At 41.1% G+C, this 13009-nt stretch overlaps 2 protein-coding genes across 5 annotated transcripts in view; both read left to right on the top strand.

Moving 5' to 3' along the window:
• Positions 1-6341, top strand: part of DAB2 (DAB adaptor protein 2) — a 40179-nt gene extending 33838 nt beyond the window's left edge. For all 4 annotated transcript variants that reach the window (XM_067545566.1, XM_067545564.1, XM_067545565.1 and 1 more), the window contains 4 exons: positions 1027-1665; positions 2177-2286; positions 3095-3165; positions 4636-6341. In XM_067545566.1, the coding sequence (XP_067401667.1) occupies positions 1027-1665; positions 2177-2286; positions 3095-3160 (815 nt within the window). In that variant the 3' untranslated portion in view covers positions 3161-3165; positions 4636-6341. The remainder of the gene's footprint in view (positions 1-1026; positions 1666-2176; positions 2287-3094; positions 3166-4635) is intronic.
• A 2659-nt stretch (positions 6342-9000) lies between these two features.
• Positions 9001-13009, top strand: part of C9 (complement C9) — a 28034-nt gene continuing 24025 nt past the window's right edge. The window contains exon 1 of the mRNA XM_067545562.1: positions 9001-9092. Within this exon, the coding sequence (XP_067401663.1) occupies positions 9016-9092 (77 nt within the window). The 5' untranslated portion in view covers positions 9001-9015. The remainder of the gene's footprint in view (positions 9093-13009) is intronic.

The following is a 13009-nucleotide window of genomic DNA, read 5'->3' as shown; positions in this document are numbered from 1 at the left end:
AAGGCAAGATGCTTCTGTACAGCGTGGGAGGTAGAGGTAGGAGTTAAGTGACTGAAGATGGTCAAAACTTGTTTAGTTTTAATAAACACTTTTTTTACTTTAAGAAAGTAGTAATGAAATGCATGGCTAAATGACTGACACAGCCTGCTGAGAATATATAGTTCTAGACTCTTTTCCTGCAAGAGCCAATGGCCTCACTTGGCATTCATGTCTTATGCTGAAACCTGGCCTGCTAACAATGTGCTTAAGGCTAAAGTAAGATCTTGGGTCACTAACAAAACATGCTCAAACCTGTCTGGCTTAAACCACTTAAGAGATCCTCACAGGTGAGTTGAGGAATAACTTTTTTTTTTTTTTTTTAATGGGACTAGCAGACTAGTCACCTTTTAGAAATAATTTGCTTGCCCCAATGGAGGCAGGAATCCTATTGTGACCTTGACAACTCTTCTGCATTCTCGACCAGGTTCAGTCCAGGATGACCAAAAAGAAAATTGTGGAGCTTTTAAACTCTCTCCTAGTGTGCTGTGTAGGCATATTACACTGAACACATCTGATACAAATTCCTACTTGCAGGTAAAACTTGCTCTTGGCAGCATAGACATGGAGCTAATCAGGATTAACTGACCTCAGAAAGCATTTTGTATTACCTTGGTTTAACATACCGTATATCCATGATGTCTGGAGCAGACACTCAACACTTGATCAAATATCTGAAAACAAGCAGCAAGTTTTAGGGCTTCAGGAGGGCCCAAACTAAAGTGGCTGAAGTAGACTACAGTACTTGGACAATGGGGTGTGGTAATATATTGGACCAACTTCCAGTGGTGAAAGACAAGCTTTTGAGCTACCCACAGCTTTGAAAGCTTCTGTTAGAAGAGCTTACACAGGCATTGGAGTGTAACCTTTCAGTGATGCATAGATTTGTACTGTGAAAACTCTGAGGAGCACAAATATTCATACATTCCACCTACAGAGATGCCTAACCATAGCATATATACAAGTCTTTCATTTAATTTTGTTTCCTAGGGGGCCTGCCAGCAACATCTTCTCCTCCACCATGGAGTCAACAATCCTCTGTTTTCAATCATGCCACATCAGTATTTCCTGGCTCAATTATTGGTGCTCCACCTACAGGATTTACTCAATCACTTGCTTTTGGTAATACTCCGGCAGTTTCAGGATGGAGTCAGCCTGCATCCTTTGGAGCCCCGTCACCATCTCAGTCTCCTGGCCTCTGGGGTCAGCCAGCGCATGTGTCTTCTACTACTTGGGCACAGCCGTCCACCATTGGAAATCCTTTCCAGACCAGCATGTTTCCATCTGGTACACAGCCCTCTTCTATGTTGTCTTCCATCTCTGCAACAAGCCCTCCTCAACCACCACCCAGAACTGCACCTCAGAAGGAGCCATCTAAGAAGGAAAATGATGCCTTCACTGCCTTAGACCCACTTGGGGATAAAGAGAAAAAAGATGTAAAAGAAATGTTTAAAGACTTCCAGCTGACCAAGCCACCTGCAGTACCAGCCAGGAGGGGAGAACAGCAGCAGAATCTTCTGGGTGCTTCTGGAGCTTTCACTACTTACTTTACTAGTAAAGTGGGCATTCTTCAAGACAATGCTGATCATGATGACTTGGAATCTAATCAATTCTCTACTAAAATCACTGGTAAATTCCCTCTTAATGCTTAATCAGTAAGAACAGTAAACCCTGAGATCCTCCCTCTAGGCTACTAATTTTAATAATTAAGTGGCCTTTAGATTACTAGGTTCATTCCTGTTGAATGTAGCAGAGCTAACTTGTTCTGACTAGCAAGTGTCGTTGAGGGTCATCCTTTGTTTGTTTGTTTGCAGCCCAACACTGCCCTCTAGTATTCAGATAACTAAGTGAGTTATTTAGAGACTTTGTCCCCAGCACTTTCAAAACTAGAGACTTGAGTTGCTTTCCAGTATGAACTACTTAGATTAACACCTTTTTTTAGCAATAACTAAAATTCCCCACAGTAATGACTTTCTGCACAAAGTTGATACTAGCTTGAAATCCACTTTTTAGAAAATCATTCAAAACTAATATTCAGGTTTTGGAGAATGCTGCATGTTCATGCAGAAATCAAGGTTTGCCTTGATCTGAGCTTTTTCCACAAGGAAAGTAACTTGCTTAAACTGTATCTTCTACACAGAACCACCAAAGCCTGCTCCCAGACACAGCACTCTGCCAGCTCCCAAGCCTGATGGCCTGTTTGAAAACCCGTTTCAAATGGATCCTTTCAGCAGCTCCCTGCAGCCCTCTGTAAGTACTAAAAAGCTGCTTACCTCCCCTGTACATCTCTAAAGTCTCCTGTCAACACTATTCAAGCTGTGGAGTTTGTCCCCTGGTGGTGCACTTCCCATTATTTGGTGACAAAACAATTTCCTAGCAGGGTCAGCAAATTTGAATTCAAACACTCTCAAAGGTTTGTCAGTCCCCCTGTAGGTAACAGAGGAAAGGGGGGGAAAATGCCACTTGTGAACCCAAGCCAACCTCAGAATAGAGTTACTAACTCCCAGGGTGAAGTTGTTGTTGTGGCCATATTGCTTTGCCTGAGCAATTCTTCCAACTAGCTTATGTACTTTCACCTCTTTGCTGGGTAGGAGGGAAAGAACATGGAATGCATACCTTCTCTATTTTGGCCAACAAATTGGAGGCCTCCATCTTGGGTCTCCTGAGGGGAAGGAAATAACCCAACATACTGTGTTTGGAACATGAGACTTGTAGCCCTTTATGGCAACTCTGGAACTTCTCCAAAATGCTGACTTATTTCCTTTTAGCCTAAAATAAACTTACTCATTGACTGAATTCCATATGAATATTAAATACACATGGTCTTCCTATGGATAACACTTGATTCATACTTAAGTTGACTTAAACTTCTAAGCTAGCTTTAAAAGTTTAAAGTCTACTGTTCACTTAAATAGCTGGCTAACTAAAATCTTCTATAAATGTCTGGAATGTGGGCCATTCAATGCTATTGCCCAACATCATGAAAGCTAGAGAATCAGGTGTTGAGTTCACTAGTTTAGTAACTGATTGGTTATAACCATTCAATGTTCTATTTTAGACTGTATCTCAGCCATTGCCATCTTCTGATCTGTTTGGTGATCCTTTTGGAAATCCATTTGTGTAGTTTTGGTAAGTGACTCTCTAACTTGCATGTTTCTCAGTGTGGTGGCTTTATGGGAAATTCAGTGAAGATTGGAAAGTTTGTCTACTGATCATCTTTCTCCATGTGACTGGCATGGGAAGTCAAACTGATGTGCTGAAGAGTCTGGTCTTGTGGCTTATACAATTACTGACTAGCAAAACTTTCTGGGAGACTGGGGCAGGGAGAAGGTTTGTCCCTTTTTGCATCACTTTAAAATGTGCTTTTAATCAGACCTTAATTTCTAAACTGAAAGAAATAAGCAACTCAACAGACTCTGAGGCCACCTAATAGTGCATGCAGTGGAGGATCTACCTCTTCTCCTAAAAGCTTGATTGATCTTGAACTTGATATTCTAATAATGTGAGTGGGTAATGTACATGCCCATAACTGCTATAGGGTAGCTTTCAATACTAAATTATAAAACTGGTTCACCTGTATGCAGTCTACTTTAAATTATTTCCAGAATCAGATGTCCAGTGACTAAGTAGTAGTTGGTTTTAAAGCTGAGAATATCCCTCTCCTGAGATCAGTTTAGCTATGGTCTCTAGTATAATCCCCTGGTTTACAGCTATTTCTTTCTAGTGGAACAATTGGCATGTAGACACCTGGTCAAATACAGAAGGAGGATTTCATGCAGATGAGGGCAGCCTGAACTACAGTGAAACATAGCTGACACATCACTTGAAATATATTGATTCTCTAGGTGTCTTTGCAGACAGAGAAATCATAAAAGCAAGTATAAATACTGCTGAAATAACTCCAGCAACTTATTTTTGTGTCCTAGTTATTCAACCTTATTGAATTCCACTGTTTACTATAGTAAAGCTCAAAATACAGCTTCCTGCTGTGGAAAAGGCATGCTTTTATTATTGCCAATATAACTTTCAATTTGTCATAGGTCTAGTTTGTACCTCACAGAACTTGTGGGTGGGAGGGCAGGCTAAGTTGGAAATTCAGACTCTACTTTAAAATCTAAAACTCAAAAGAATCTTTACATGTAAACTACAACAGGCAAGGTTGCTTAGAAACTAGCCAGGTCTTCCAGACTTGGATAAGGAGGCCTAATGTAAAAATACAACAATTGCACTCTGCAGAACTCTCTGCATAAAAGGCTACACTTGTGTAGGGAGATCCTACAAGTTAAACAGCAAACTTAATCCCCTTCCACTGCTTAAAATTGACAATGAGCTGACAGTAGTATTACTAGTAAAATGTGGCAATTTTAGTTTAAGTCCTAATAGCTACCAGCTTCCTTCTGACACTTTAACCTTACATGTAGACTAGAACCTCTAAAATTCTGCTTTTATCTGGTATAATCAGAAGGTGTACAAACTGGATACAGAAAAGTGAAAGAAAATTGGCCTCAAGTGTGTAATAGTTCCACAAATGTAACACAACTGCTTGCAAAACTGTGTGGGTTACTTTTAATTACAATTCCCAACCATTTTTTTTGCCAGGAACGAGGTGTGACCAGCAAAGGATAAATGGAATAACCAGACACCCCTCATCACCATTTTCTACTTGTCTTATTTTGCATTGTCTGCCTTCATCCCTGATGCCTATTCTGATCATTATAAATGTCTGTCTGCTGTGATCTAAAACTTTTTTCTGTGTGGATTGAAACATGAGTCCTCAAAGAGAACCTGCTGTTAACATAATTCAAGATGAAGCCAAGGAAAATACCCAGACTTTCATGCTGGAGGCCCAGTTTCAGTTGGTGGATGTGCATTTTTTCTATGGCCTCTTCAGTTTCTTCTGAGAACTGCATATGTAAGTCAGGTGGAAACACTGACTTTCCACTTTTGCTCTTTTTAAACATGGTCACCTACACTTAAAATCCTTGCAGCTCTTACTGTAATGGTTGCAATAAGGAATTGAGCACCTTTTTTGAGGAAGAAACAATGCAGACTCCTCCACATAGGGAAAGGGAATTATGGTTTAGTCTGAAATTCTGCAACACTGTCACTTAAAACAGTTTTTTTTTTTTTTTTCACACTGATGGCTGTCTCACTACAAAATGGCAGCCATTTAAAGGTTTTCTTAAACCTCCTCTTCAATGAACAGTAGTTTGTCTTGTATTTATGGTGACTGTGCCACTGGTAAATTATGGTGTTCCTTCTGATTTCTGGATAGAGAAGAATCCAGTGCTTGCCAATTCATATTGAAAATGGCAAAATACCCTCCACCTGACTATGATTAATCAAACTACAACAGGTTTGCAGAATCTGTGAAAGCAGTGGTTCTAAAGAACAAACTTGGTCAACACTGTTTCTAAATGACAGATTCTCGAAGTTAAAATTTTGGAATCTGACTTGGACCTAAAGAAGCTGATATGCCTCTTCTAAATTTCAACTTTTTAGGTCTAATGCCTTCTGGTTTTTTAAACCTTCTAACAGTGTCTTGGGGCAGGGTGGAGGGAATCCAATAGCTGAATTTTTCTTGCTTCAAGCAAGAAAGCTTTGCAGATGGCTAAAGACAATGGAATAAGCAGATGGATTTCTTGTTAAATCCACTAAACTCAGTGGCTGTCCCGAATATTTGAACTCAAATCAAGGAGTTTTGTCACAGACATGGTGTAGCATGGTTCCAGTGTGTGTTGGAAGGGCAAATGGCAATCTTGTATTGATCGTGACAACTTCACCTCAGTATCTTGTGAATGTTGATGCACTCCTACAATGTTTGAGGTAGCTATCCACCTCTCAAACAAGAGTGCCTTCTTTCATGAGCCTCTGTACTAACTGACTTGTAATTGACTGACTGATTTAGATACAAACTAATTTGTTTGGGTTAACTTTTGTTTTTGGACAAAGGTCTGATCAGCTATTCTGTTGGTGGGTAGCTTCCTGCTCAACCATTTCTAAATGTAAACTTGAAATAGTATCTTGTCTTTAACATGGACTTGTGTACCTAAACAGAAATCCTTCTGAAAAATCAATTTGAAGGCAACTTTAGTGACTAATTCAGCCAGTCATGCGACTTGTTCTGTATATAACCTTTTCTCTTGTGCACTTTCCTGCAATGCAATTAAGTAATGAAAATTTATAAGTACTTGTCTCAAACTGGAAATGTAGAAACTTATGGATGTTACTGTTATATAAACTGTAGTCTCAAACTAGTAATGGTTTCTAATCTATTAAAAGATGCAGTTCTTCATATCAAATAAGGGTTGTCTGTTTTTGTCTGCTGAAGGAGCAGTACATCCAGGCATATGAGATGCCACACAGCATGTTTGTCTCTTCTAGAGCAAGAACTGAGAACCTCTTTGAAGTTAAATAGTCATGAACTCCTAATTGTGTGGCTGTTCTCTAGCCAAACTGACCTTTAGACTTGCTGAAAGGACTCAGAATTCTATGCTTTCCGGTTAGAACACTGTCTTAAATGGATTTTTGGAAGTTTAATTTGGGAAAAGGAGGAAAATGGCTGTCCTTCAGTTTCTTCTTTCTCCTCCCTGAATTGCCACAGCTCTAGAACTGCACCAAGAGCTCCATAGTATGGGAGAGTGTAAGCATTGACACATCAGCCCTCTAAAACAGTTTCTTGATTTGGAATGATTCCTGCCACATCTTAACTTAAAGATTCTTCAAGCCTAGTAGTGATGCTCCCGTGAAGCTTGTCTCCCTTTCATGGGAAAGGTTAGGGTAGCCTTCCTAATGAGATGATTCAACTACATAAAATATTCCTTGAAATGCCATTTCATCTTCATCAGTGGTGGAATGAGCTGATAACCATTTTTCCAGTGATCTGGAGTTGCTTCACAGCCAAGTATTTTACTGTGTTTTTGGTAGCTGGCAGCAGCACAGTACCATCTCAGCAGAAGTAAGGCAGAGTTTGGATCAAGTCTAGGTGCAGATTGACTGAGGGACATTGTAGTCATAAGCAATAACCAGTCTGAATGCAAGACCTTGGACTTCCCTAGTTGTAAAGTAACATACACAGCTGGTCAACAATCAAAGTTCTATTAGCCAAATGTTGAAAGTGAAAATGTTAGTAAATATTTAAACAGACTATTTGACTTGCATTGCTAAAGAGTCAATGTCCATGTTTTCTGATGGGAAATGACCATGTCCTGAAATGATAAATCTTGCACTACAGTATGGTGACAACTGGATTTAAAGTTCCCAAACACATCTACCTTGGTTTAAAACAGTGCACCAGTAATGGGGCTTAGGCAACATAAGTAAAGTATTTTGTCTGTTAGTCCAATGCATAGCACCATTCTTGTTCAGTGCATAATAGCTTGTGAGTTGAGGACAGTTGTATGTGCTTAAAGTGGTATTTTCAAAACAACTGTGGCAACTCCTCAAACTCCTTGTGGTGACAAATAACCCTTCACCCATTACTGCATGGCATTAAAGGTTAGAGTGAGACTCTACCCTAAAGGAATAAATTTAAGCCAGGTTTATGCTACAGGCCTATATTATAACTACTTCACTTGGGTGTGAGAAATCCACACCCCTGAGTGACTTGGTTATACAAACCTAACCCCATGTGTAGATGGGGAAAAGCTCTCCCATCAACATAATTAATTCCCCTCCCCTTCCCCCCCCCTCCCCTCCCCTCTTGAGGGGGTTGCTATAATGGAAGATCCCCTCGGCTGTGCATAGGAGTCTTCATTTAAGCACTACCGTGACACAGAAGCGTTGGCACAGCTATGCCACTCTACCATTCTGTGTAGACCTCCTCTGTAGTTGGTCATTTTGGCATCTAAAACAAACTTCTCTGTAAAGTGAAAACTCAGGTTCCAGACTTGACCCATCTGCTAGCTTCCAAAGCCAATAGTAGAAACCTGGCTAAACTACCTATTCTTACACTTTTGTAAGTGGTCTTGCCTTTGAACATCAGCCTATATACTGCCCATGGTACTTGAAGTACTATGGGCAGGTGACTTTCCTGAATGAGTTTTTAACTATAAAACTTTAACCAAAAAATAGTAATCTCTGAAAGAGCCACTGATGTGCCATAAGTAGTATGGAGTAACCTGACTTGCAGAATCCAGCATCTCCTACCCTCGCTGTAAGTGTGAGAGTTGTTGGGAATGTGTCCTAGGGACTCACAATACCTTGCGCATATGCCCTTTAGATAAGCAACTGGGAATTCATCACAAAGACTGAAGGCTAGAACAGACCTGATTAAACTTAGTTGTGCTTCTGAAGGACTAAATGAGCACAAGTAGTGGATTCTCTGAAGTCTTTAAACCATGATTTGGGGACTTTAACTCAGCCAGAGGTTAGGGGTCTATCACAGGAGTGGGAGGGTGAGGTTCTGTGGCCTGCAATGTGCAGGAGGTCAGGCTAGATCATAGTGGTTTCTTCTTACCCTTAAAGGCAGAGTCTAATGACTAAGTTGAAATCCTTTAAAGGCTTGCAAAAAGTCTCCCTCCCCCAGCCTCCATATAAAGATTCCTTACATATAGCAGCAGCCAAACTCATCTTTGTCTGTTGTACAGCCTACTGTGTGTATTCCCATTGGTGGTAGTCTTTCTAGACACTTACGGGAACTCAAATGTTCAACAGAAAAGCTCTATTCCCTCTGAACTACCTGGTTGCTCAAAAGGGAAACTAAAGAACAAGTGGATACAAGTCTTCCAAAATTCCCCTCCCCACTTGCTTGGGAAACACTAACAAAAGACAGTTTGAATATTCATACAAACTTTCCCACCATGCTTTCAGTGAACTCTAGAGCACTTACCATAAGTCAACATTAGTTATGGCCTATAATTGGCCTGTGCTGTAGGTGTTGCCTTTGTTCTTCTGCTAATAAATACCAGGGAACGAGCAAATAAGACTCCAAATTCAATCTCAGCAGTCTCTTGCATTAGCTTAAAAAAAGCTAGAAGCATGTATGCTGTCCTGCAACTTATATGTGCACTATGCATTTTAGATGTAAGCAGCTTGGTTTCAGGAGCTATGAGAAGGTAATCTTTCATTTATTTTTTTTTCTCTGCATCAGCAGGTCTGTAGTGGATTTTGTTTTATCCAGAACAGACTAAGAATGTGCATTCATCTACAGGGCTGTTTTAGTCTTGTTAGCAAAGATGTTACCTTTTTTAAATGCAGCTTGATATAAGTTTCAGACTCCTTGGATTTTATGTTGCAGCTGTATGGCACAATCAAGCATGTATGGCTGAAAGCAGTAATGGTTACATTCTTGTATGGAGACAGTGTTCTATTTTACACACACACACACACACACACACACCCTAAAGTATAATCTGGTCTATTGCTTGCTTTGCCTGATGCATTTCTCCTTGGGAGAGACATTCACTTCTCTAGTAATGGGGCTACAGATTAACACTTCAAAGCTCCTACTCTATACTTCATTCTCAAACCAGATCTTATCAATAGTGAATCAGTGCCTTGTAATAGTCATCAATTCTCTTAAATAAGAGTTGGGATAGTTATATGGTATCTCCATAAGGAGAAGCAAAGACACATTTCACCTCCAGAAGCAGAGTCCTGTCAGCTCAGTGCTAAAGTGAGATTGTTGGGAAATTACCAAACTGGATGAGACCCAAGAGCCATCTAATTCAATACCTTCTCTCTGACAGTGGTGAATACAAGATGCTTTGGATGAAGGTATAAGAGCTGTGCAATAGGCAGAAATGGGGTAACCAGAGCTGGGAAAACTTTTTTTAAAGCCTTTTATCGCCCCCTAAAAAGGCTTTTGAGGTGGTGGGGCAGAAACTGAGTGGAACTTGACTTGAATAGTTTGTTGATGGGGAGGAGAAAAGCAAGTCAATGTTTTATTTAGTCTAAAAGTCAAAATGTTTTGATTTCAAATTTGGCTGATTAACACATGGTGTAACTTCTGGAAATGGTTGAATTGAAATAGAAAAACTCTAATTTAGAGTAGACAAACATTTTTGTCAATTTAAAGCAACTTTTTAGGGATTTTTTTTTTTTTTTTGATTCAACAGAAAAAATGTTTGAAAATGGTCTTGGTTCAAATCTAACTGGATATTTTTGTGGTTGGCCCCCAAACTGAAGTTTGTCACTTGCTCAGCTCTAGAGATAATCTGCTGCCCCCCCTGTGGCTTTTATCCTGACCTCCTTAAGAGAGACTGGCTTAAACTGTGAAGTATGAGGTTTTAACATTGCTTCTAAAAAAGTTTAACTATAATAACTGTAGCTGTTAAGATTCAAAGGAGTTGAATATATAGGTGTGGGTTTTTTTGGCCTCATGAGTTCCATGATTTAGGTACATCTTCATACTGCATGTTTTGTTTTGAATTTCCACCTTGCCAATTCTATTGACTGTCCCCTTGTTCTTGTGTTGGGACAAGAAGAACAGAAGTTTCTGATCTACCTTGTCTGAACCATTTATTTCATCTATTTTTATCGTGTCCCCTTATTTGTCTCCTTCCTATCATGAGCAATCCTAATTTTTCCATGTACGGTTTTTTTGTTTGGGGGTTTTGGTTTTTTTGAGGCTCTTCATTTTTGTTGCTTCTCTTTGGATCCCCTGAAGTTTAGCAATTCACCTTTCAGAGGTGAGATTACCAGCACTGTACACAGATGAGACATCGCCTTGGATCTTAAACTCATATCCCCTGGCTGCCTGCAGCTTGCTCTAACCCAACCGGCAAGCCACTTCCCTGGCTTGAATTCATGACTTTCATAATTATTTGTTAAGATGGCCCAAAGCACCATCCTATTATCATTTAACATGTTACAATGTTGGCCAGTAACAAATCACAAACGGTGGGTGGGTGCGTGCACATAAATGTGATTTTATTTTTAGGCTGTTATGCAACCTAAAACCGCAGGAAAAGAATCAATTTTCTGTGTAGATTGGGAAATTCTCCCAGCACTTTCCCTTCCCCCAGACTGCTTAAAATATCACTATTTTGTCAGACAGCCAATTTTTTCATTCAGGAACAGCTCTAGATGCAAGATCCTTGGGTAACTGATGCACTGATTTTCAGTATTTCTGTTCATGGGCCTCAATGCTTTGATGTGGAGCCCAGCTCCTCCAGGGTTCAGGGCTGTTCTGGATTCCAGGAGTTTAGGCACATCCATATGAGCCACTTCTTCAAAAGTACAAAACTCACTTTTGCAGAATGAAACAGCCGGCTGAGAGCTCCTTTCTGAGCAGAGATTAGAGGGCATATTGAATTCAGCATTTGTCTTTGAAATCCTTGCTCCCTGCTGCCATCCTCAGCGGCATGTTGATGGCTGAGCTGCTTTCAGCTCCTTCCTGTTCAAACTAGGTGCATTTAAAATCTCCTGACTCAGCTCTGTGTTAGTCAGTAAGTAGAACTATTTCCCTGGGTTTACTACTGAACTGGAGATGACATGCTTATCACTTTTCCTAAACTTGTAAATTTTATGACTTAATTTAAAACACTTTTCAGATAGCTGTCATTCAGGCATAGGACAGGGACATGGAATCTGTTGTCATTTGAAGCCATCATTTGTAGGATGTAGCAAAACACAAGCTAATTTTCTACTGTCTAAAGACAATGGCTGCTGATCAAGCACTGGCGGTCATGTGATCATTTGCAGAGAGAGCTTCATATTTAAGTTCACACAATCCTGAAAATTCAAGGAGCAGATGTGTCAAATCCACAGGGTCCAGTCTATGCCCTGGCCCAGTGCTTCTCTATACCCGGTGGCCCGCTGCTCCCCTCCCACTGGCTGCAGAAGGGGTCTGCTGCCTAAGGACTCACGTGAAGCGTGTTGCCGGGGCCTACAAGACCCATGCAGGCTCCTTGCTGCAGCCAAGGGGACAGCAGATCAGTGCTCCTCCTCCCTCTGGCTCCAGCAGGAACACCAGAGCTTATGGACCCAGGAGGAGCACTTTGCTGTGCTCCCTGCTACAAAGTGCTCCTCCTGGGTCCATAGGCCCTGAGGTCCCTGCTGGAGCCAGAGGGAGGGGAGCACTGATTTCCCATCCCCCTGGCTGCAGAAGGGAGCCACTGCCTGGGAACCCAGGTGGAGTGCACAGGGCTACAGGTTGCATGCAGTTTCCCTGCTGCAGCCAGGGAAACGGGAGATCAGCAAGGAGGCAGCATTCTCGCTGAATTTCTCCTGTCTAGCTGCAGTGTCTTACAGTTTGTGACTTAGCTGCCAGGCCCTGTGTTTCAGTGTGGAGCGACAATCACTCATCAACACTAATGCTTTGTCTGTGAGAGTCTGATTTTTGTAGGTGTAACAGTGAATGTAAAAATGAGCACAGTAGCATCAAAATGTTTACTTTAAATATGTAGTGGTTTGTAGGCCTTAATAGTATATACATCAATACTGTTTTTATGAGTTGATACACCTGTGGCCCTTCAGGGTTGTAAAAATGATATTTATGGCCTTCAAGCCAAGAAGGTTGGGAACCACTGCTCTGGTCTGTAACTGGTCCTGTGGACCACACAGTTCCTCAGGGGAAAGCAAAACTGCAGTGAATCTAGCTAAGCCAGACGCTTAAGGCTTGTATGGTGCCTCTTCAGCGTGCAATGTGCTCCATGTTTCAGTGACACCAGGCCGCTTTTTCAAAACATGGTAGCAATTTTAGTCACCTGGCATGCAGAATCTGGAAGTCCTTAGGTTGGCATAGAGAAGCAACTGCTATAGAATCTCTTTGCTTTATTTCTCTGTCTCTCTCCCTTCTGTGTCTCAGTGCCAGGTCAGCCTAATGTCTTTGAGCTCAGCTCTTAACATAGCTACCTGACACCTTTTTCCTTTGTTCTCCAGGGCCTTTGTTCTGCTTCCCTGCAGGGAGGTGAGGTGGGGGGGGGGGAAATCTCTTGGCTGTTAGTTGCTAGGTGTGAATGTCCTGACCACTAGGGTTGTCATTGTCTAATCTGGATCTTCCATTCACATGTGTAGACTCTATTCAGTT

The sequence above is a fragment of the Emydura macquarii genome, unplaced genomic scaffold (genome assembly GCF_026122565.2).
Source record: "Emydura macquarii macquarii isolate MOO-44397 ecotype Brisbane River unplaced genomic scaffold, CSIRO-AGI_Emac_v2 contig_1045, whole genome shotgun sequence".
Taxonomy (NCBI): Eukaryota; Metazoa; Chordata; order Testudines; family Chelidae; genus Emydura; species Emydura macquarii.
Note: the sequence above shows the minus strand (reverse complement) of the source record. Positions and strands in the feature narration are given on the sequence as shown.